At 39.5% G+C, this 25478-nt stretch overlaps 4 protein-coding genes and 2 long non-coding RNA genes across 7 annotated transcripts; 5 read left to right on the forward strand and 1 right to left on the reverse strand.

Annotated features, from left to right (window-relative positions):
- Positions 1-619: 619 nt before the first annotated feature.
- LOC149269985 (uncharacterized) lies at positions 620-10353 on the reverse strand. 2 transcript variants are annotated; one of them, XR_016268881.1, is made up of 4 exons: positions 8895-9816; positions 5966-6128; positions 2234-2341; positions 620-2169 (listed from the first exon to the last, which is right to left on the reverse strand). It is a non-coding gene; the product is annotated as an uncharacterized LOC149269985 (long non-coding RNA). The 2 variants fall into 2 exon arrangements; XR_016268880.1 differs by having other exon boundaries at positions 2234-6128; positions 8895-10353.
- On the forward strand, positions 2696-3429 carry LOC108611859 (uncharacterized). Its single transcript, XM_018004676.2, has 2 exons — positions 2696-2857; positions 2915-3429. Exons 1-2 carry the CDS (start codon positions 2696-2698, stop codon positions 3281-3283), a joined length of 531 nt encoding a protein of 176 aa, XP_017860165.1. The 3' UTR covers positions 3284-3429.
- Positions 10354-10823: 470 nt separating the features above from the next.
- On the forward strand, positions 10824-12922 carry LOC149269986 (uncharacterized). Its single transcript, XR_016268882.1, has 2 exons — positions 10824-12185; positions 12254-12922. It is a non-coding gene; the product is annotated as an uncharacterized LOC149269986 (long non-coding RNA).
- Positions 12923-18440: 5518 nt separating this feature from the next.
- Positions 18441-19776, forward strand: LOC108612011 (parkin coregulated gene protein homolog). Its single transcript, XM_018004883.2, has 4 exons — positions 18441-18711; positions 18774-18844; positions 18905-19284; positions 19346-19776. Exons 1-4 carry the CDS (start codon positions 18613-18615, stop codon positions 19618-19620), a joined length of 825 nt encoding a protein of 274 aa, XP_017860372.1. The 5' UTR covers positions 18441-18612; the 3' UTR covers positions 19621-19776.
- Positions 19777-20282: 506 nt separating this feature from the next.
- On the forward strand, positions 20283-21489 carry LOC108612012 (uncharacterized). The gene is made up of 2 exons (XM_018004884.2): positions 20283-20555; positions 20624-21489. Exons 1-2 carry the CDS (start codon positions 20427-20429, stop codon positions 21128-21130), a joined length of 636 nt encoding a protein of 211 aa, XP_017860373.2. The 5' UTR covers positions 20283-20426; the 3' UTR covers positions 21131-21489.
- Positions 21490-21635: 146 nt separating this feature from the next.
- LOC108612013 (uncharacterized) lies at positions 21636-22827 on the forward strand. Its single transcript, XM_018004885.2, has 4 exons — positions 21636-21960; positions 22017-22081; positions 22135-22194; positions 22251-22827. Exons 1-4 carry the CDS (start codon positions 21870-21872, stop codon positions 22632-22634), a joined length of 600 nt encoding a protein of 199 aa, XP_017860374.1. The 5' UTR covers positions 21636-21869; the 3' UTR covers positions 22635-22827.
- Positions 22828-25478: the final 2651 nt, after the last annotated feature.

Consider the following 25478-nt stretch of genomic DNA (forward strand, 5'->3'; position numbering starts at 1 on the left):
ATTTAACACTTTCCATTTACAAAAAAAAAAGATGTGTATTATTATTCTCATCAAATTGAGAGGCGGCAAATTAATAATTGTAAAACTTGTAGTTATCGCAGTTTTTATTTTATTTAAGATAAACATTTAATTTCGAAAATCATGGACCCAATTTTCATTCTGTTAACTATAGCAGCAGCATTACATCACTCTGTTATCGCCTGTTTGTTTTAACAGTGTGGAAGCGAATAAGAGAAAACGAGAGAATACCAAATAACGTGCGCCATCTGGTGTTAAACATTTTTCAACCGACGCTCGCTATAGAGCGTAGTACAGTTTTCTGGAAGTAGGGGAAAATCAGCAAGTCTGTGGATTCTGTTTACCGATAATTCATAATTGTATTTGAAGGAATGCCACAATTATTTTTAAATTTGTATGAAATCTTCTTTGAAGTATTGTAAGCATCGACCAAGAAATTTATTATTTGCACCACAAATATGTATATACAATGACGAGCAAAACTGTAACACCAATTCAATGTTGCAACTTCAAGAGTCTATATTTTTGCTTATATTCTATGAATGTTTAAGATTTTAATTTTACTTTGTTAATATGATATTTAGCTGTCTTCCATGAAAATTTGAAATCATTCGGTTGGCTGGAATAATTATAAGAAATAAAAATGTAAAGAAAGTCAAATGTTACAGTTTTGCACCCGGGTCAATTTTCAACAAATATATTTATTAATAATTTTTTAATAATTAATGCATAGCTCTTTTGACTTTTTTTGGTCATTAATGCCATTTGCCATCATTTTTGTGCACCGTCGCACCATTTAGCAAGAATCGCGCACCAAATGTCCTTGTTCCTATCACTGTATTATACAAATATTTTAAAAAATATGTTATATATATTACCGGCTTTTGCTTATATACGAAATTCTTAAGCAGGTTTATCAGCTCACAGTTTAATAGGCAAATATGAAGTGTTACCTGATTTGGTCCATTTTAAATTACAGACAATAGAATTTCAAGCTATTTCTTTATAAGATGTCCAAACTTCCATTAACAAATTTGTAAAACGAAAGCCTTTGGCTAAAGGTTTCAATTATTCTCTTAATTAAATACATATGTAAATTACCCGTAATAATTTTATTGTCTTATACATTTCATTCGCATGGGCATTATCTTAATTCTCGAGTCGATTCATTTATTTACATGCACTATATAAATGTATACACATATGTTTATACATATATGAAAATATATGCATATATGTATTCTGGCATTGCCAGCGGTGATTAAAACTTCCGCTCGAATTCTTTATGAATTCCATCATATGAATTCTTTATAAATTCTATATTCATTATCAATAACATAAACATAACATAAATAAATTTTAAATAAACTATAAACTTAGATCTCTTGTAGTTCCATATATAATTTGAATAATTTAAATTTAATAGAACTATTTACATTTATATAAATTCATTAAAAATCCATATAAACAATAGCTATATTAACTCTACATAAATTCCATTCCATTTTATACAGTATACATTTTAGATTAGCACTTAATTCCATGGGGCCTTCATATAAATATATTGCGCCTTTATTATTGTTCCATTTGCTTATAAATTGTATATAAATTCTATGAAATTATACATACTCCTTATTTCCTAAAAGTTCATTAATAATAACCATGTAAATTAGAAATTAATATTTTTAGATTTTATCATTTTTGTAAATATACCATACTAAGAGTAAAGCACAGAGAGAAGCACAAGTAAAGTTCCTTCATTTTTAGGAATAATTTAACTCATTTTTTTTTTTTTGTATTTGCAAGGTATTTATCGGCTCGTATATAATTAACTGGCCATTTTCGCTTTAGGGTGCATTTGAACCGATTTCGATTATATATAACTCTTCCACTTCTATTAGTATTCTTTCCATTGAAAATTATGAGCAGCTATATAGCTGCCCTATTGGGACAATAATACGGAGATTTTACAAAACCAATATTTACATACACATATAAATATCTTTTATACCGATTCAAAAAAAACGTGTATATTGGTTTTGTGAAATCTCCTTATTATTGTCCGTCTGTATTAATGCGTGATATTTAGAATCATGTACCCGTGTATATCCTAGAATTTCTAAATTGATATGCCTGATACGCCTAGTAGGGCTGTTGCAAATCGGAAACGGTATCTCAGAAACCATTTTAGTTGAAATGTGAAGCATTTACTCACTTTGAGAAACCAAGATCAGAACGATATGTCATCTATATAGCAGACCATCGGGGGCATGGCAAATCAAGAAAAGACTATATTTTGTACAGGTTTAGAGGTAGGAGCGATCTGGAAGAGATTTGAATGAGTATTCTGGAATCGGTAATACCCGCTAGCAATGTTCTGATATTTTTTAATACAATGATAATTTGCTCATGTTTAACATTCCGTATCAACTCGAGTGGGTCGTACGAAATTCCAGTTGGAATATCACAAAATAATATGTGTGATAGAGAAAGAGAGAATGAGTGAACGCGAGAGAGCGAATGAGTGCTACTGAGTGTTAGACCGCAATACCAAATATATTGATTAGAGAACGAGAGAGTAAGTGAGAGAGAGAAACACCTCATAAGTGAGAAAGAGATAGCACTGTTTCTGTGTTATCAGGCCCGGTAGTTGGCCTACAGTTCACTTTAGACCGCAATGCCAAATAGATGGTATAGATTGGGAGGCCGATGGACGGCTCTCTGGCTGAGCATTGGAATGCTAGTGGGACTGCAGCTGGCGCATGGAATGCGCTGCAAGGTGCCCTACGAGAAGGTGCAGAACGACTACTGCTACTTCATAGCCGACGAGGAGCCGCTGGTGAGTAGCTGCAGATGCTCGCTCTAGGTCTAGCTAACTGGGTCTGCTGCCCCTCAGGCCAGCTCGTTCAGCAACTTCTGCTACCAGGACAAGCGTACGTCGCGCGTTTGCCTCGACAGCGACGCCGAGATGCGCGTCCTGGCCGACCACCTCTATGCGAGTGGCTACCGGAATGGCACCCGCTTCTGGAGCGCCGGCCATCGCTGGCCCGGAGACCTGCAATTCTATTGGAACTACTTCGGACGGGCCCGCAGTATCAACTACACCAACTGGCGGGAGGGCGAGCCCACCTCGGGCATGGGTCGCAATTGCGTGCTGCTCACGCTCCAGGCTGGCGAGCTCTTCATGTCCACCGAGTCCTGCTACACTCGAGCCGTCGACATCTGCGAGCAGCTGCTCAGCAATGAGCCCACCATTATGCACTGACGTACGCCCTTCACACACATATACCAGAGATAAGAAGATTCAGGGGCGTAGCTAGGGGGATGGACTAAAATAGTCTAATATTTAAAAATAGTTGCTCGAATAGCAGGCTAGATTAAAAATAAACAAAGGAAACTTACTAAAAGTAAGTAATATTTTTTATTGTATAAATATAATATTGGATAGAAATCGGAAAAATGATGAGCTTATCATATATTATGCCCAAGGCATTAATAGTCTACAGTATAAGGTACTATATAAACTTGAACAACTACCAGATATATTCTAGGTAGTTTTGCAAATATGCCAAACTTGTGGCTATTTATACTCATTCACGAAATTGAAATGAGTTTATTGGTTTTGTGCAATGTCCGTCTTGCTGTCCGTCCGTCTGTTCGTCCGTCCGTATGAACGCACATACTCGTGTATATCTCCGACTCATAAAGTGTTAAAATTTTCCCGTTCCGCCTACTATGGGCGTGGCAAATCGGAAAATGCAGTTTCCGATATACCATAAATCATGTTAGTTGAAGAGCTAGAAAGCTGAAATTTTGAATGTAGGTCCGCGATTACGCGTAGGTCCAAGATTACAAGCTATGGCGGATATATCTCCGCCCATTGGGGGCGTGGCAAAACGGATAAAACTGTATATCCTAAAGTTTTAAACCTAGAATTCTGAAATTTTGCAGGTAAGCTGATGTTTTGATTCTATAAAGATGGGTGAAATAATTCTGTTATATTTTAGGCATTCTGTTATATTTTTTGTTTTTTTTTGAAAATTTGTATATTTACGCGGGTTGACCACCCAAGTCCAACGAGCTACGGTAGATATATTTCCGCCCATAGGGGGCATGGCAAACCGCAAAAGTTTATATCTCCTACAGGTTAAGAGCTAAAAGCTTCAAATTTGGATAGTTGAGTTACTGGTACCTCCTCTATCGATGCCCCAAAAATAATTTTAACGCCTCTTTAGGGGCGTGGCATATCGAAAAATACCCTGTAATTTTCACATTTTTTGAGCGTAAGAATTCAAATTGCATTTAGGTTACCGGTTGCCCGTTCTAAGGACTGGCCAAAAATGAGGACTCTACGGCCACTAGGGGCGTGGCAAACGGCATTTATAGTGCCCGCTGCATTTATATGCGTTAGCCATGTATTTATGTATGTATTTCCACATATAAATAAGCTTAATAGGTTTTCATCATACGGAAAAAAAACATTTTTATGAAATTCAAAAGATATAAAAGAAGCTAAAATAACAACAAGTAAGAAAGCTCTAGTCGCGACTACTCGACTACGAGACCCCCTGAACCCTTGGAGTAATAGCTATTTCAATCATTTTTCGCGTCTTTCAGCTTACACAAGAAACACGCACACACACACACACACACACACACACACACACACACACACACACGCACGCACGCACGCACACACAGGCATACATACACACACACACACACACACACACACACACACACACACATACACAAACATTTACACACATATACACACACAAGCATAAACACGCATGGGCAGCAGTGAGCGCTTACTATGAGAACTTAATTGCTTAATAACTCTTTTTGTGGACGTACGATCTTCATGAAACTTTCAGATTATGATTATAACATGGATATGCATGTAATTGCCAAAGCAAAAGTCTCTAGTATTTGAAATACGCTTTTTACAAAAGTGATGGTGAGGGGGTGAATTTAGAGGTGGGGGTATATTTTAACAAAAACCGAAATTGTATAAATTGCATATAAGCATACATTAAAAATTTGGAGACTCTAGCAATAAAGGTGTAGAAGATATAATTTTATAACTGGTTTTCGATAAGGTTTTTTATCGATGAAAAAAGATCGGGATGAGTTATCGATTTTTAATGATAAACTTGATATGCGCGCTGTAATTACGGACATTTTAAAAAATAATTTGAAGTCTCTAGCTCTTATATCTTCTGAAATCGACGCGTTCATACATACGGACAGACGGACAGACAGACGGACAGGGCCAAATCAACTCAGCTCGTTGCCCTGATCAAGAATATATATACTTTGTGGGGTCTGCCACGCCTCCTTCTGCCTGTTACATACATTTCAACAAAACCATTATACCCTGATTTCCCATTGAAAATGGGTTCAGGGTATAAATAGAAATTTCCATACTGTGGTTCAGGGGTTTTTCATTTTGTTTACCCTTTTGTCGACTGCAAAATTCCGATTAATGGTGGTTCGGAACTTGTATTTGACTCAGTGGTTCGATGACATATACAACGATTACGCTTTACATTTGAAAGGTGACGGTGATTGAAACAAGATGTCTAAAATTTATAAACAACATTTTAGAGATGCCTGGCTGCAGGATGACGAATTTAAGCTATGGATTCGTAAGGATATCACCGATTCAACGCGAGCGCAAAGAGCAGTCCCGTTACTTTTAATGTTAACTAACAGCTCTCTTGTGACGTCACATTATCAGATTTGGCTATGTTATCCCGGCTGAAGCTTGGAAGGCATTTCAGCAGAGATCGACTAAGTCGTCCAAAACAACCAAAATTAACTATATATAAGGAAGGCCTCTCGAATGCAGCACAAATGGCCAATAAGTCAGCAGGAATGGTTGATGGACATAGTTAACTGGGTTTTCGCTATCAGTATTGTTTATTTATGCCAATTTACTTACAAATTTAAATATAGTACACGTTGAAGCTGCATGAATAAAGGTGCTGCCTGATGATGTACTTCTGCAGATCATTCATTTGCGTCTCCGAGACAACAGACACGAGCTGTCCGCCGTTCGAACGACATTCCTAGCGGGCATCAAACCAATAGAATATCACTGATGCCTAAAATTATAGGGATCTTATTATCGTTGTTTATACTGAGCTCTTAGAGAACCGCACATTGCACTATGGGTAAAATTTTTTTCGATTTTTTTGGCATTAATTGTAAATGAAGAGCTAGGAACTTGAAATTTTAGGAATATATGTATTAGTAATATTAAAAAGAAAATTCGGATTTTTTTTTTTTACAATTGGGCGTGGCATTCAAATTTTCCGCCCCTTTTACATATTATATTAAATTAAAAATCATTACATGTGGGCTCAAATTATTTTTAATAACTTTTTTGTACACTTTTAGCAACTTTAAATTATATTTTTATTATATTTCATTCAACTGCAAAATAATATTAATATTTGAAGAAACTTAGGAATATATAAAATATATGCGATATAATTTTAAACTGAATGGTCTTCATACTCTTCATCTAATTCAAAATATAACTCTAGGGGATCTCGTAGTCGAGTAGTCTCGACTAGAGCTTTCTTACTTGTTTTAAATTCATTTTTATTAGGAAGCGCCAGAGCATCTTTTTGCCTTATAATCTCCCTTGAAACAAAATTTACATCACAGGTTTAACATTTACTACTAAATTTAAACATATATATTTAAGTAAATTAATTACTATTAGCGATGAGGTTTTCGAACTGTCGTCTTTTTAATCGACGAATGGGTTTCGAATTTGGCAGCTTTCTTGCCAGCCGGTTGGACTTGAGGCGGTCATTATACCGGCTTGAATGAAATGAGATCTGCTCTTCCACTGAATGCCAACAGTCGCCAGAATGTGGGGCTTGAAAGTGGGCCGACTGTCCAAGTGGATGCCCAAGTATTTCACCGTCCGGGCTTTTTCCAAGGGGGTACCATTGATGAATACGGTGGCGGGCGCCTCCTTTCTTAAAGAAAAGCATAAGCTCTTGCTTTTAGTGGCGCTAATCTTAATATTCCACCTGTTTGCCCATTGTACAAAGGAATCAATAAAATCTTGGAGAATTTCCGCCGCTGCAGAGCTGGATTTTGTTGACACCATTACGCAGATATCGTCCGCATAGGTTGCCACCAAGGTTGAATTTGAGGAGACTCCAAAGCCTGAAGCATCAGGAAGAGGAGCATCACCTATGAAGATGCAAAAAAGAAGAGGAGCGAGGATACTGACCTGTGGTACGCCAGCGTCAATCGAGTATGTGGAGGACTGACTCGATTTAACTTTCACTCTGAAAGAACGACCCTCCAAGTAGGATCGGATCAGAGCGAAGTAGTGTGAGGGCGTTGAGATTTCACAAGCGAGAAACAACGTACTGCAAAGCTGGGAGTTTTGTTTTCTGTGTTTCTTGCCAGGCCGCTGGAGCTGTTGCTGGTGTTAATGCTAATTGCATCATTCGATTGCTCGGCATTATTTTCTATTGCAGCAATTTCGTGCATGATTTGGGATCTAAGTTCAGCAGGTGTTGCACCTCTCAGATTCTTAATTTCATTAATTTTTTGCATTTCACAGATTGTCAAAATGTTATAAGCTGTGTTTCACAGAGAAAGCGCTTGCCCACAGGGCAAACGCACGGATTTGTTCTCGAGATTCGAAGCTGTTATTGTTTTTTTTTTTTTTTGCACTGTTTGCACTGACACCGTGCGCGACGATGTCTAAAAATAGATATCTGCTGATAAGAGCAGCGGTGTATTTCGCTACGAAGAGCAATAAACAACGGTAAGTCGCAGAATCAAAACAAAGGGCTTGGATTTCAAGCGCAACACAACCGTACACAACGAGAGCTTGTCGCGAACTTATGATATGCTTATAAGTAAAATTTGTTTAAAATACCAGCGTTAAAATTTAAAATCGATGAAAATAGATCAACATTTCCGAAAGCTCGTCTTGCTGTACTCCCATCATTGCTATTTCCACTTCCATTGGGCTTGGGTTTATTCTCAAGAAGACCCATTTCATCCCACAGCCTCCGCTGAGTTTCCTGTTTACACAATGATACCTTTTGTTTTGAATATCAATTCTGTACGATGTTTTCAATACAAACTCAAGGAATCTAATCCAGGCATGCAGAGGGCTAACTCCATATTGCAAATTCCTTGAAGAAGTTCTAAAAATTTCCGATTTGAAATCACTGGTGTTAAGAAGTTGAATGAAGCTCTGCGCGACAAAGCTCGTTTTGAACTGCAAAAACGTAATTTTTTCCAAAAGGAACAAAAAGGAGCAAACGAGGTTAATAAATTCCGAACCTGGACATAATACACAATAACTGTGATATCAAACCTCTGTGAAGTGGTGTGCTGCACAAAAGTAATAGTCCACGGAACACACGTACATTTGTTAGTTTTTAGCTAAAAATACACATAAACAACACACTGGACAACTCGACAATAACACAATTACAATCAAAAAGTAAAAGCAGTAACTTATTTTACATACCATTAGGTACGTTTTCCATTATACACTTTCTTTGTTTATGTTTACATAAAAGCTCCACTTTAATTTCAAGTTGCACAAAATTTCCCGTGCATTTTGTATATCAAATGCAACTATGCAACAGCTGACTTTTAGTATATGTAAACTTGTAATGCTAGTCCCTAAATTTAAAAAAAAAAATACTATTTAATCTAGTTGAAGTATATTCAATAAAGAAAATTTTAAATTGTAAACAAAATTTTAAAAGAAAATTTTAAATTGTAATCAAAATTTTAAAAGAAAATTTTAAATTGGAAACAAAATTTTTTTTGAATAAATGCTAAAAAAATCGAATCGAAAAAAATTATACCCATAGTGCATTGTCGCCCTCTCCTATGTAGTATGCGAAATTTCCAACTTTCTCAAATTCATACAGGTTCACGCACTGAATTAAACTTGGTGTACATAAGATTAAGCACATACAGTGCTGAAATGCTTTGATTCTGAAATCCATAGCAACCATCGCACTGCAGCCGTCTAACTATGACTGAACGTAGCCATCTGATTTCAAATGCTATCAAACTGAAACCATGAATTGTATAATCTTTTTAGACTCATTCACGAAAGTGAAGTAGTAGTATATTGGTTTTGTGCAATCTCCGCTTTATAAAGTGTTAAAATTTTCCCGATCCGCCTACTAGGGGCGTGGCAAATCGGAAAATGCATTTTCCGATATACCAAAAATCATGTTTGTTGAAGAGCTAGAAAGCTATGGCGGATATATCTCCGCCCATTGGGGGCGTGGCAAATCGGATTTGTATTTCCTAAAGCTGTAAACCTAGAATACTGAAATTTTGCAGGTAAGCTGATTTTTTTTTTTAAATTCTATAAAGATGTGTTAAAAATTATATATTTACGCCTACTAGGGGCGTGGCAAATCGGACATGAAGATATAGTGATTTTTCGTATTCGGCTATATTTTAAGCACTATTGATGCTAGAGGCCTGACATTTGGTATATATACGCGGGTTGACCACCCAAGTCCAACGAGCTATGGTAAATATATGTCCGCCCTTAGGGGGCGTGGCAAACCGCAAAAGTTTAGATCTCCTACAGTTTAAGTCAAATTTGGATAGTTGAGTTACTGTAGCCTGCTCTATCGATGACCCAAAAATAATTTTTACGTCTCTTTAAGGGCGTGGCATATCGAAAAATACCCTGTAATTTTCACATTTTTTGAGCGTAAGAATTCAAATTACATTTAGATTGCCGCTTGCTCGTTCTAAGGACTGGCCAAAAATGAGGAGAAGGCGCGCTTCTGTCTGTACGCATATGTATAGGAAAATCGCGCTGATCTGCTGTTAGCTTGAAGCCGGTATCCAATGTATGGATATAAATATATAATAAAAATCAAAATTGTATAAATTATATACATATGTATGTAATTTGAATGCAATAGCTATCGATGATTTTCCAATTTTAGACTTGAAAATTGCACTATATACTCTGGTTGACAGTGTTTGGGCTGTGAATGAGTCTTCTGCAATCGGTATCGCCCGATTGCAACGTTCTTCATTGTTTCTATATCAGCTGATATTGTATCTTGTTTTTTTGAGGACGGTTGTTTGCCATTTTTATACACTGAACCCATTTTCAATGGGAAATCAGGGTATAATGGTTTTGTTGAAATATATGTAACAGGCAGAAGGAGGCGTGGCAGACCCCACAAAGTATATATATTCTTGATCAGGGTGACGAGCTGAGTTGATTTGGCCCTGTCCGTCTGTCTGTCTGCCCGTCTGTCGGTCTGTCGGTATGTATGAATGCGTCGATTTCAGAAGATATACGAGCTATGAAAAAGCCAGAATTCCCGCTTCCCGCAATTCCCAAATATTTCACGCAATTGGTCTTCGGAAACAGCCAGATTTGACGGGAAAAAGCTAAATTGGCAGCAGTGTTACTGACCTCTTTATCACAACTCTTTCTTGTGCTTGCCACCGAACCACACTCAGCGACAGCTGCAAACGCTGTCGCCCAGCTTCAACGGAACATTTCTATGCTACAAATCATATTCGACCAATTGCAATGCACCAAACGGCTGACGCAATATTCTTATGAAATTAAAACAGTCGCGAAATTGCAAGCAGCTCCTATTTCACATACTGACCACCAAATACTCTCAATAATTTCACAATGCAAGTTGCGCTCATGTGTGACCAAAACAGCTACTATACTCTGTAATAGAGCATTCTTTGTTCAAAGGCATCGAACACACAGGCTCAACTCACACACACACAAGTGCGAAGGCACGCAAAATGGGAAATAGGCAAGTAGGTAGAAAGCGCAATTACAGTGCGCGCCAATATATTAACACTACTTGCGCTTCGACATACATATATATGTATATTTGAAAATAGCCAGATTTGTAGCTAATAGCTGCTTGAAAATCTGTGTAGCAATCGGACTTAAAAAGTAGCCAGATCTAGCTACAAAATAGCTGATTCGGCAACACTGGTCGCAGCACACTGATTTTGTCGTGCCTTAATATCACTGCTTGAGCCTCAGAAGACCGAGCCGACCAAATACGAAGTTGTCCGGTTTCTTCAGCGCATTTTTTCGGTGTTGAAAAAGTTTGTTACATGTCTAGTCTATGTGTTCTCTTGGTTAGTGCTTAAACCCATTGAAAGTGGGAAATGTGAGAGAAGTACGTCAAAATTGTATAAAATACTCATGAATCTACATATGTATGTATATACATATAATATTTAGGAACTCTAGCTCTAATATATGATTATTACATATGGAAATTAAATTATATTGAAAAATATAATATTATTAGTCCAGACCAGCCAAAAATAAGAGGACACTGTTTGTTTTATTTCATAAACCGCACGCACTCGTCGCAACGCAACTAACTTGAAGAGCAACACATAAGCACCAACAACACAAAAGACAAAGACTTTTAGAAACGTAGAACATACATGTAGAATCGTCTAGCTGACATAGAACATACATGTAGAATCGTCTAGCTGACTAATGCATGCTCTCAGCTTTGCATTTGTGTTCCTGACTTTTGCTTCTTTTTAACAAATTATACATGATTTGATAATTTTACATATGTATGTGTTGGTGTGTATATATACACAAGTGTGATTGCCAGTAGAGGCCATATATTGATTGATAACTGCTTGAATATTTTGTGCAGGTTGCCGAAAAATGAACATACGCTTCGACATTCTATACTTGTATTAGCCAATATCATATCAGGGCTAGCGTGAAAAGATTACTAAAGTCAAACAATGTAGTGCAGCAGATCAACCGATATGGTGTACGCTCCACGATTAAGTGAACGAACGTCTTTTAACAGTCGTAGCACATTGAGTCTACTATCAGTGATACACCCGATGGTTGATCGATAAACCAAAATCGAAAAAACAGCGATCGATCTAATGCTTAGCCCTATTATCGAAAGTGTCATCGATGATTATAACCGTCTGCGTATAATATCTGTACAAAAACTGATTAACGATGTGCCACCACGTTTGTAATTCGAGCTGTCTGAACTTTTGCAGCTGCCGCAGGTGTTGCTTAAAATTACTTATGGCATAATGAAGCACGTGTCTAATTTAATAATTCCACAGTGCGACTCCTGCTGCTCCTCTGCAGTGTGGTATGTAATACAAATAAATGTTGACTAAATGCTTTTAAGTACTCACTCACTCACTTTTCACAAAACAGTAACAACTCACGAGCAACTCACGACAAGCTCACGACAAACACACGACAAACTAACGGCCAACTCACGAGTGCTGGCTGCCAGGCAAAGTAACAGGAAATTTTTAGGTTTCAACTCCCGACGGCGACGGCAATTAACTCAAATTGATAATGACGACTCAAGTTGTGGGTGGCTTAAGGCTGGAGGCGGCTCTCTCTGTGTGTGTGTTTGCACCAACACCACCTGCTGGCTGCGACGTGATTTCATTTGCACTACGCCAAATGGCGACACATTTCGACACGTACTGTATCATAATTCGGCGCCGTAAGCTTCAGTTCCGTTCCGTTTAGTTCAGTTCAGTTCAGTTTAGTTTAGTTTAGTTCAGCTGAGCTCGTTTCAGTTTCGTCTTAGAGCTCTGTATAAGTTTGGACTATGGATAAAAGTAGCTAAGCCACGATAAAATTGCAATATAAATGCTGGAATAGCAAGCTAACTGAAATAGTGTAAGAAATCATATGAAAAGTAGCTAAAATGTTTTCAAATTGCTTTTTCTATCTAGATTGTTTTTGTTCTTTATGATATTTATTCAGTTCTGTTGGATGAAGTAACAAGCACACAAAACATACGAAAGATGACAAGTTTCGATATTTGTATTATTAAATAAAAATCGATGCCAGGTATATGGCACCATATATCTTGTAAGATTTGTGTGTGGCTAGTCCACTTTAAAATATGCTAGATTTAGCCTGAAATAGGCTAGGCTGGCAACACCATTCAGTTGAGTTCGGTTAGGCTGAGCACGCTGCTCTGCCCTTTGGCATAATTAAAATGAAATCATTTTCGACAAGTTGGCTGCTTTTGGCTCCTAACAGCTTTTTCGGCTAGCTATTTGCATTCCTCGCTGGCACGTACCGCCAGTTAGACGTTATGCGCGCCATATGATAATAAACTTCTGGGCACTAGCTCCAGCTCCAACTGCAACTCCAGCTCCAGCTTCGGCACAGCTCCAGATGTGGCTGCTGCTCTCCCTCTCTCTCTCTCTCTCTCTCTCTCTCTCTCTCTCTCTCTCTCTCTCTCTCTATCTCTCTCTATCCCCATCCAACTCTTGGCTGTCTGTGTTGTTGGGACTTGTTCGTGCTGGAATTTTTATTTAATTTGCTCAACTGTCGTGTATGCTGCTCGCTGTTGTCTTTCCTGTTTGCTGCATTGTTTGAAATTAATTTCACTTGTCGTTCCACCATCGTGTCGTGCGCTCCTCGTCATCCGTGCCATCATCCGGTGTGCCCTGTGCCTTGTTCCTTGCGCATTGTGCGTGCCGTTGTCAATGGCGCTTAGCTTCGCATAGCTGAGGCGTCAGAGCCAAGGACAAAGGTGGCAGCGAGTCCTTGCAGCCTCGCTGCGACTCGCAGTCAATCGTTTGGCCAAATCAGCGCGCTAATCATTCTGCCACAGACACTGCCGAGGCAATGCAACGCACTCGTTCAATCACATTCGGGCATGTCAACAGCTTGTCGCTGTGCTTCTCCTCCTCCTCCTCCTCCTCCTCCTCCTCTTCTTCTTTTATTGCTCAGCCGGAAGTAGTAAGCCCATAAATGTCATAGAGGAAGCGAGCGGCTTTGGCTGAGCTGCCAACAGCAAGCAAGTCGAGTCTAACTTATGTGCAGCAGCATCCGCAGCATCTCTTCGCATCCCTTCCCATTCCTTTGCATCCCATGCCATCCTTGTCTTGTTGTTCTGCCGTTCGTCTGTTTTGTCATTAATCACCGACAATAATGAACTTCCGCCGTTTGTAGTTGCAAAATGGCGCCGATTTGGATTCGGATTCGGACTTGCAACGGCTGCCAGCAGCGACTTCTCCTTCGCCATTCTCCGTCAGTCTCTGCCATTCTCCGGCGTTGTCATTAGCGCAATGTTGCAAAATTTATCGTGTGACTTATGAGACGAACAGCTGGACAGACGGCTGCCGGGGCCAGTCCAGGCCAAGAGAGCGGCTCTGGTCTCTGTTTTGGTCGTGTGATTTTATCGCTTCGATTTACGACTCATAAAAATGCTAGCGACATCCAAACTGCTTATGCCCCACACTAATACTCTTTCACTCTCTCTCTCTCTCTCTCTCTCTCTCTGTCTCTCTCTCTCCTCTCTCTCTCTCTCTTGAATGCTATGTTTTGGCTTTTTTCTGCATTTTGGCGAATATTCGCAGCGTTATTTTTGCCGTTTTCATGCTTGATTTACCATGCCCCGTTCCCGTCTGTGACTCCGGCCCCGTCTCCGCGTCCGCCTCCGGCTTAGCTGCTGTCTGCGGGACAGTTTGTTGCATGAATGTCTCTATGTACATTTTATGGCCATTTAGTGATGCAGAAAATGTTTGGATATTTCGCTCTCCATTTAGTCGCCCCGCAGCAGCCAAATAAACAAATTGACAGCGTACTAAAACTGTTTAAGGCTCGTTGTTCGACTGTGCGATATGTCGATAGATATATAAGGATTACAATAGAATTGGTATGAAAATATAAATATAATTATTATAGTTATTATTACACTATATGAAGATTGAAAACCTGCTAAATAATAAAAAGTAAAATTAACAAATTGTATTACCTTAAATAATCATATTTTGTTTTAATTATATATATTGTATGAGGAGATTGCCAAGTATGCAGAAAATATAGATTATATCCATCAATATTATTATTATGACCACCAATTATTCAAATATTAAAATAAACAAATTTTTTAAGCTAAAATAAAAATAATAATAATATATAATAATTGTAAAATATAATAATTTTATAACTTCTTGCAGTATACAATATAGATATACAAATTTATTAAATAGTCGTATTTTATTTTAATTACATATATATAGGAATATTTCCAAATATATATGTAATGTAAAAAATATCCTTTAGAATAATTAAAATTTAAAGTAGTAATTAACCGGTTATATACTAAAATTTCTCCCAAAATTTCGGAAGAAAAAAGCAGAATTTTAAACCAGTCCAAAACCCAGAAAAAAACATCTGTAAATCTAACTATAATAATTTTTTGAGCATGGAAATTTTGACACAAAATATATTTTCTTAAAGCTGTTAAATGTCTTAGACTTTATAATCCTGAGTTGGAGCATCTGCCAGTTCCTATATTATAAATATATTTCAAATAAATATTATTTCCATGCATAGCCTCCATAGTGTACAAAAATCCCCCGATATCCCGAAAGGATACAGACCTAAAAGGATACAGCCAATTTATATATGTATCAGCTTCTATTGGGATCCCATCGAAACCAGCTCTCAGGCTCAAACATCAATTTGCAGAGCAATTTATTCGTAATACAAAAGCCATTTAAACAATATGTATCCACTGGCTGGCTGTGTGTGTGTGGAGGAGGAGGCGCATGCTGCATTTGACAGTTATTAGATTAACACCTACACAGATAGAGCCGGACACTCGAATGGATGTTAGGATGTTCGATTACTCGATACTGCCAGAATTTTAGCAAACAATAAAGCGCTCAAAATGTAGGCGAGCATACATAAAATCTTCAGCAGACAACGTTACGTTGATGACGAAACAAAACAATGGAAACTGATGGCGATGTCCAGTCCGATGACGCTGACGATGATGTTGGCCCAGGAGCAGCAGCAAGCGATGTCAATTTCAGACAAACAACCCGGCTATATGCAAAACAGCCTTACAAACACATATATAGACTGCCTGTGTATGCGTGTGTGTGTGTTGGATATAGATACAGAGCTGGTGTAACGCTCAAGATGTGTGACAGCCGCCCACCGATTTGGCTACCGCCCCCAAACCCCCAAACCAGACGTATTGCTACATAAAAAGGCGCTTACGATGTGGTTGGGCAATGGAGAGCTGAGATCCAGCTGAAGCTGGAGCTGGAGGTCAGTTGAAAGCTGTCAGTGGCTGTTTAGATTTACGTGCCGCAGTGCAGCAATGTCCGACGACAGTCGGAGTCAGAGACGGAGACAGAGTCGGGCGTATGGCCATCAAGAGGTGTGACAGCCAACGAACCCTATACCCGGACCCAACCCCAGTTGCACTCTGCAACAATGCAAAAACAAACACACAAATACACACTCACTCACACACACACACACACACACACACAGAGTGAGAGAGCATTGATTGTCATCGCTCTGAGTTTTTGTTAATGAAAGTGTCAGCTAGACAAACGGACCCAAACCAGAGGACATCATTGAACCAGCCACTCCCCCATCTGTTCTGAGCTGCGTCCCCCTTTGTGATGAGCCCCTGAAAATGCTTTCCACTTTGGCCAATAAATTATGATCAGGCCGATTTTTAGTATACCTTTTGTATGCATCGAGCCTAACAGCGTGTGGTCTGTCCTGTCATTAAAATGTGTCCCAGACAGAATCGCCGAACGATTGCTTTTGTTTTACGTGGGCCGCGCAACGAAAATAGTCGATTAAAAGCCGTAAAATGTTGACATTATTATTGAATAATTCTCTGATAGGTGACACTGAGTTTGCCTAGTTGATGCCACATCCGAGTCCATTTTAGTGCTAAGCTATGTAATGCTGAGAATGCATATGAAGAACTGGGCACGCAGGGTTAGTTATACTTCAAATTTCAATATTATTAGATTTTCATCCGACTGAAAGTAAAAGTAAAGTAAACAACTGAAAATATTTATATAGCTAAGAAGTATATATACAAAATATGCCAAAGATGGAAAACGTATACAAAGTAAATAATGGAGAATGTATACAAATTATAAGCCGAAGGCCTCTCTAGAAAGTGCTTTATTCTATAAAATACTTTTAATATCATTGGATACAAATTATATCGCTAAAGCTCTATAGAAAATCTTCAGCTTATATTAAAAGTATAGAAAAAAAAATTAATCTAAAGCGATTAATCTGCTGATTCTAATACGGACTTCATATCATATCATGGGGTTGATGATACCATTGCATACATTTTGTACTTTTTTAGGCTTTGAAATTATATTTTTAAGCTTATTTCATATTGGACTCTATACATCTTATTAAATAAATATATACTTAATTTTAGACAGCTAAAAAGTTATATCTTCTCAATGAAAACTCCGATTGAAATGAAATAAATTTATTTATATTCAGAAATTAATCAATTATATCGAAGGAAAGTCTATGCTCATTTTCATGTAATATGATCTTTATTTAAATACTTTCAAAAACATTACGAAAATATTTTTAATTTTTTATCTAAATAAAATATAAAAGTCGCTTAACAGCGCATGCAAATATTAACAGATATGCCGCTAACATTCGTACATATTTAAGTAACAGTCATTTAACAGCCCATGTCGAACCAACTTGTCCTAGCCTCTGAGTAACTTTTGTATCTATATGTAGTCCACATTCTCGTCATATTAACACTTCAATTGGAACAATTAACAAGCCAACAAAATGGGATATCGCCAGCTTGTCATCTCGGATGCCTCTGCCTGGCCCATTATCCTAATCGCTTCCAGCTCGATTCTCGTGCAGTGGCCGGAGAGTCGTGCCGTATTATAAAATCGGATAAATCGCGACGTGCAACGACGTTGAATGAAAGTGAAAACCTGTGCGTGGGTAATTAAAAAAGTCAACGTTAAGGAGGAGGAGGAGGTGGAGACGGAAGCGGAGGCAGCTCACGGCTCACAGATGAAACCTAATTCGCATGTTGAATTTTAATTAATTAAGAGCCAAGCAGCTGGCGAGAGAGAGGAAGAGGATGGATAGAGGAGGGTAGATAGAAAACGCAGATAGATAGGCAAGTCACGTGTCTCTGTCGCACCCAGCAGAGACCAATGTGGGTTAATGCGCTTAAAGAAGCGAACGTAAAGTGGGCGAGTGGTTGGGTGGGTGGGTGATTGAGGGCTGAGAGGCTGTGGGGAGACTGTGGAGTCTTTCCTGTTGACGACGTAATTGGTGGCGTTACAAAATATTTACAGTTACCGTAACATGGAAATGGAAAAGATGATAAAGTGCGCAAATGTTTGCACTTTCCCTTTATGACTCTTTAGAGACATTTAGGTGTTGACTCCCTCCCACCCAGTTGGCCCACGTGTCTGCCTTTTGGCTGCCTGCTGACGTCTTGATAAGGGAATGCCATAGTATATATGTATATAAATAGATGTGAATATATTTGTATATTTACTCGAGTAATTTTTGGACTAACATTTCTGTTCGTCGGGCGAGTAGGCTGTGAGGCAACACTATTTGTATACAGATCCTCGGCATTCGCACAGCATAGCCCATTCAATCAACAATATTTTGGCCGCAGTCTCAAAACGTCTTGTTCTATTTAAAATAAAAATATACTTTCAGTGCGAGAAAGTTACCTAATCACTACGCACACACACACAGCCACGATGAACCCCAACAAGTGCCCGGACCTGCATGAGCGGGCCAAGCGCATTCACGAGCCGGGCAGGATCTGCCGCGAGCTGCTCTACTTGCGCTCCAAGCGGGTAGGTATAGGGTAGTCATGCGATATGCCGAGTAGCTCCTCCTGATCTATTCCCCTTGCCAGGCCGTGCGCGAGGTGCCCGCCTTTACCTACCAGGCCCTGCAGAAGGGCACAGTGGTCAAGCCGCCCAACAAGTGAGTTGAGTTCCACTGTGAATCGGCTTACGGCCTACAGCAGCTCGTTTTCCATTGCAGAATTGATATATTTAAGCGTCAGCCCGTCAAGGAGACTGTCTTCAAGATCTACTTCATGCGCGGCGACATCCCCGTGGCTCTGTCCGGACGCAGCAATAAGCAGGATCCCACCAAGGACCGCCCTCTGCGCTGGCACTGCACACCCGAGGAGCTCGACTATTGCTACTATTTGCCCATCTTTCTGGACGGGCTGGCTGACATAGACAGCGACACTCGCATGCTGGCGGTCAATGCAGCCGTCGATCTGATCATGAGACAGCCGCACAAAGTGCTCCCAGTGCTGCCTAAGCTTATATTGCCCCTCAAACGAGCCTTCCAGACTCGGGACAAACGCATCATCATCTCGGCGCTCCAGGTGCTGCAGCTGATGGTTCGATTGGGTTAGTTCTCCATGCGCCTTACTCGATTCGTTCGTTCAGTGTAATTTCCGCTACCTTCCAGGTCCTTGCGTGGGACAAGCCCTGGTTCCCTTCTATCGCCAGCTGCTGGCCGTGTGCAACCTCTACAAGAATGTCAACGTGAATCTGGGCGAGGGCGTCGACCCGGACCGCAGCAAGCGCATCGGCGATGTCATCGAGGACACCCTGAAGCTGCTCGAGTACTGCGGCGGACCCAACGCCTTCATCAACATCAAGTACATGGTGCCGACCTACGAGAGTAGCGTCTTTCCGCGCTGCCAGGCTACCGATGGCCAGGATGCAGCCCCCAAGCATTGATGACTGCTCCAAGTTTCTGCCAACTTTTAACAGACTTATTTTGGTTCAGTTGTTATGATTACATTAACAGAAAATTATCGTCAATTAGACTCGAAATTTTACGCAATAAAGCAAATCAGTACGGTTCTAGCATGACAATGCTACACCCATAAATAATTCGCCATTCCGCTCGTCAATTGAAGTCGTATGCTGTATGTTAAATAAGCATATGCCCAACTTAAGTAAGGGTATCATACTCATAGCAACACTTTGTTGCTTTGTTTATATTATAACAACTATGCGTCAGTGCCGTAATATGATCGGCCACCTATGTATGGACTGGTCTGCAGCGTGGGATCTGCAGTCTCTGGATAACACTCGAAGAGAATGGTTTAATTATTTCACATATTCCTCATAACAGCAGAGAGAGTGAGGAAGGTAGAGATTATGAAGTATCTTTCATGAGTCAGAAAGTAATACATTTAAGATCCCGGCTTTTGAAGATTTGATATTTTTGTATTTTTTGTATTTTAAATCAAGAGAGTTGCATATGTATGTATATGACCTCATGAGCAAAGTCCAGTCGATAACATTATCAAATAAACAATTATCTGTAAGCAACAACAAAGAAATATGAACAAATGCAAGTCACAACAAGCTATAATCTTTCTCCTCGTAAATTCGCATTTACAACTTGAGGCTCGAGCTGTGAAAATAATGCACAACAAAACCAGTGCGCTGCGAGAGTTCTAGCTTTATGTTCCCGCTTTTATATGTTCTTTGATCAGTGGTGACAGGAAGACTGCTTGCTCATTTATCTCTTTGCTATGGAAAACAAACGATTTCAGCATTGTATGTGCTTAATATTATTCACAATAAGTTTAATTCAATGCGTAAACCTGTATGAATTTGAGAAAGTGGGAAATTTCGCATACTACATAGGAGAGGGCGACAATGTGCGGTTCTCTAAGAGCTCAGTATAAACAACGACAAACAACAAATAATAAGATCTCTATAATTTTAGGCATCAGTGATATTCTATTGGTTTGATGCCCGCCAGGAATGTCGTTCGAACGGCGGACAACTCGTGTCTGTTGTCTCGGAGACGCAAATGAATGATCTGCAGAAGTACATCATCGATCGGGGATACGCGAACGGAAGTAAATTTTTCACGTCGGGCCACAGCTTCCACAGTCCAGAGCCTTTCAAATGGGACGCGTTGCAGGAGTCAGTCGACTACAGCAAATGGCTGCCAGGCGAAGGCCCAAAAGACGGCAGTTTTCTGAGTCTACAGCTGATCGATTCGGAGCTCTTCATGGTCACATCATTGGGCTTCTATGAGTACTACATATGCGAATATGAGACACGGCAACAGAAATTATGCAGGATCCTTAGAACCCCCGATTTTTATATTCATTCGCTGGCAATTATTCTTGTAATTATATTAGCCGTAAAATTAATATTAATGAATTCAAAAAGGAAAGCAAAAGAGGATGAAGAGGCACTAGTTGGGTCTAATGATCCATCATAATATTGTTATATTTACGAATCATTCTACGTTTCTGTTATGCATACATATGTATGCAATTATTCTTGTGATTATATTAGCAGAAAAATTATATTATTAAGGCGTGGCAGACCCCACAAAGTATATATGTATATTCTTTATGGGGTCTGCGATGATTGCTTCTGTCCGTTACATACTGGCTGATTCTCTTCGGAGGAGTTTGGCAACAAACATCGCGACACGAGAATTTTATATCTAAGATATATATTCTTGATCAGGGCGACGATTACCAATCTTGTATCGTTATTTGAATACTATTAGATCTGAAGACGTCAGACTTACTCTGTGTTTACCTTTGATGAATAAAAAGTTTTTGTAATTTATCACGTCGATTATTGCGATCTTCATTGTAAAATTTGTCAAATCCTCTATCTAGGTCAGATTTCGGAAGATATCTGCATTCGACCCAAACTTTTGTACATGTTTACTTTCTCATTCCACACAGATCAAATTCAGACTTATAGGAAATTGAGCACCTATTCATTGCATTTTCATTTAGTAAACATTTCAAGTAGGTGTTGAGGCCTGGTCTTGGTGTTGGGTTCGGGCTGTGGGATATCTGTAGCAGTTCTAATAAAACCTTTTTCTTTTGAAATCTTATATAGTGTGTAATCAGTTTTTCACCTGGATTTGGGTGGGTTTCGAGCTCTATAAAAGCAGTTGAGCCCTACGATACGCCTCGCAGTTTAGCTCTGGATGGAACATGATGATGTTTGGCAAGTCTTGTGAGCTGGTAATACTTGTGCTCCTCATATTGGTCAGCTATGCTTGCTTCTACTTGGAGTTCTGGAAACGTAAGTTCAGTCGGTCTATGAATTCAGTTATTGCCTTTGCTTCCCTGTTCGAGCAGCCCGTTGTATGACACCCTTTGTGGAAATCGGCGACAACTGCTACTTTTTCTCCACTAACAAGCCTGTGCGTATACCCTGTAAATTGCTGAAATGCTCCTAACCAAATGTATCTTCCAGCCCACCTACGAGTACTATAAGATATCGTACAAGGGTCGCATCTTCAGTGTGCCCGCCGAGGTAAGTTCTCTGACCCTCTGACGCTTTCTCCCTCTTGAATTTCCCTTCACTCGCAGCTCGACTGGCTGCATGCCAGCTTCGCCTGCGAGACTCTGGATCCCAGTGCTCGTCTGATGACGGTCAAGTCTGCGGAGGAGATGCGATATCTCTCCGATTATTTGGGGCGCTATGCTCATCCCGACATCCATCCATACTTCTGGAGCGGCGGACACCGCGGAAGTCTGGCCGATAGCGTTGTGGAGCGCAGTTCCTTGAATCATTTCTACTGGCATCACGATCCGCATCCCATGAACTTCTCCAACTTCGTCGACAGCCAGCCAAACTCCACGATGCGCTTTCCCCCGGGCTACTGCGTCTATCTGGAGCTAATCGGATCGGAACTCATCATGGCAACGGCGAGCTGCAAACATAAAATGGCATTCGCCTGCGAGCTAGTATAAATAGCAAGACATCTGAGGGGAAAATGCACACGGAAATATATTCGAAAACTTGATCACGAGTGGATAAACAGCATTGCACAGAACTCATATACTCCTTTAGTTAGTTAGCATAATGTCAAATGTTCAAGTGGATATACGTAAATTATTTATCTATACAGTTATTCAGGAAATACACATACGTATATGCAATCTACTTTGACGCCTATCTCGCAGTTAGACAACTCTTCGATTGGGGGCAGGTATCCGAAAATAAAACAAAAATCAAAATGATCATGCACATAAGGAATTACTCCTGTCCATGTTATGTTAATAGTCCTCCTTTTATTTATCGTCGAGGCCCACTGTTAAAGGACACAGCAGGTGCACGATTGAGCATTGCTGTGTTGCCATTTAAGCCTATTTATGGCTAGATCTAGCTTATTTGGAAATGAAAAAGTCTGGAAAATTGTCAACATGTTCTTGATTAGGGCGACGAGCTGTGTTGATTTAGCCCTGTCGGTTCGTCCGTCTGTCAGTATGTTTGAACGCGTCGATTTCAGAAGATATAAGAGGTAGAGACCTAAATTTTTTGTTTAATCATGTCAAAATTTATTCCCACGCTTATATTCACCTCCTCACCCCTAAAATTGTAAAAAGCTTTAGCAAATACATGTTAGGATCATAATCTGAAAGTTTCATGAAGATCGCATGCAGAAAGACGCGAAAAATTATTGAAATAGCTATTGCTCGAAGGGTTCAGGGGATTTCGTAGTCGAGCAGTTTCGACTAGAGCTTACCTAGTTACCTTTAGGATCAAATCGAACAAAACTAAACTTTTTTGTAGGCCTTTTTGTATTTCCATTATATATCCTGGTAAATACCATAAATTAATACTAAAGTACAGACGATACTGTTTAATTTTGGTAAAAAGTATTGGAATGGCTATGAGTGCGTGTGGGTGCATGTGTATTTATGTCTGCACAAAAGAAGTGCAGAATGAATGGCATACCAGCTCTTTGCAGGGTTTTTCCTAGTCGAGCAGTCTCGACTCTTGTTTCCATGCATTTAAAAATGCAAGTTTTTTCATTATGCATGTGCACACATACACACATTGACAAGCGTGATAAGCGTAACATATTCTAAGAATTACACTTGCGATTGCAACTGCGTTTGAATGTTTGTAATTTCGTGTAATTGCGCATTTCAAATATTGTAGTTGATAAGCCTGAATAGTCGATCGTATTGATCGTATTGATTAGATTCGTCGTAACTAAGGCTGATAATGAGGCTAATTAACAAATATCATTATAATTCATAATCAATGTAATAATAATATTATATGATTATATTTAAGAAGAAAAGTAAATGAAAAATGTGAAACACAACAGTAAACCAAAATTTTTAAAGCCATATAAACAAACAAAATATAATATTAATTATTGTATAATTAAGGTGAATTCAAATATTTTAAATGATACTCACTTGGGCCGTGTGTGGCTTAAGGCATTTTAGAATAAGACACTGACACACTTGCAGTCTGGGGTGAAGCAAGTCTGATTCCAAGTTGAATATATATTAGATATTCTGTTGCTCTCAAATTGCACTCAGAATCGATGGGATGAAGCCTATTTCGGATTGCATGCACACCCGTTTCTAAAACTCAAACTCGAGCCATCTGCCAGCGATTCTCAAAACGGGTATACAGGGAATGATAAATGCCTAATTAATTTTTAATTTTCTGAAACAAGCTTCAAGCAGGCAACGCGCAGACACTTTTCAACAATGAAACGAGCGGCCGTAAATAAAAAGCTCATTACAATAAATCATAAAGTGTAAATTGTTCAATTCGGCTGGCTGCTTTAATGGAATATCCATGTCTCTCTGACTCTCTGACTGTCTGACTGGCAGCCACATTTGTCTAAGGAGGGTGTGTCGCTACCCTCTCTATCAGGCAGAGGATCTCCCTTATTCTGTCTGGCTGTCTGCCTGTGTTGGCCATACTCGTATCTGGCCAAAATCAAGCAAGGGCCAAAACACACACTCTTGACTTCTGCCGGCACTTTTCACAGATCGAAGAACGAGGCACGCTTTAAAATTAATTTAGTTAAATTGCCGCCTGACACTGAATGTGGGATGTGGCTTCTGTGGCTCTGCCTGTGGCTCTGGCTCTGCCTCTGGCTGTGGCTGTGGCTGTGGCTGTGTTGCGCTTTTCAACGTAATTAAGTGCCGACCCTCCATAATTTTGAAAAACAAATCTTGTTATCAACGCGCAGCAATACAAAACACAGTTGTTGCTAGTCCTGGCCGTTGCTGGTTGGTCAGTACGTTGTTGGCAGAGTCGGGCTTTTGGTGGGCAAACCACCCGAATGGCTGGTTGTCTGCGTGGCTGGTTCGATTGTGGTGCGTAGATAAAAACCTGCCAAGTGTTGCAACTCAATTTGCCCCACCCGGCCAGAGCTGTGGCAACAAACCACCCTCCGATTGGTTGCTTCGTTCCACCACACAAATTCTTAATTCACTTTTTGGGTTCAGTTTTTTTTTTAATCTCCTGTTGACGGTAAATCAAACAGTCCCCCTGGGTGCAGCAGCAGGACCAGGAGCACTTGAAGACCCACCCGCCATATAAATTGCATTTGGCTGCTTGTGAATTTTCATTTTCATTTTGATTTTCATTTTTATTGTGCTGCTTCCAATGCCGTTAAAACGTTTTGACAGTTTTACGCAATCTCTTTTTTTTTTTTTTTTTTCTTTTTTTTGTGGATCATTTTTATTGCGTCTCATCCGTGAGTGTGTCTTCCATCAATGGGTGGAAGCAAAGGGTTCGCCGCGGGGCGCTAAACTCTGATTTAGGTGGAAAATTGAAAA

Source organism: Drosophila arizonae, chromosome 3 (genome assembly GCF_054131065.1).
Source record: "Drosophila arizonae isolate 15081-1271.41 chromosome 3, UAZ_ARI_1.0, whole genome shotgun sequence".
Lineage (NCBI taxonomy): Eukaryota > Metazoa > Arthropoda > Insecta > Diptera > Drosophilidae > Drosophila > Drosophila arizonae.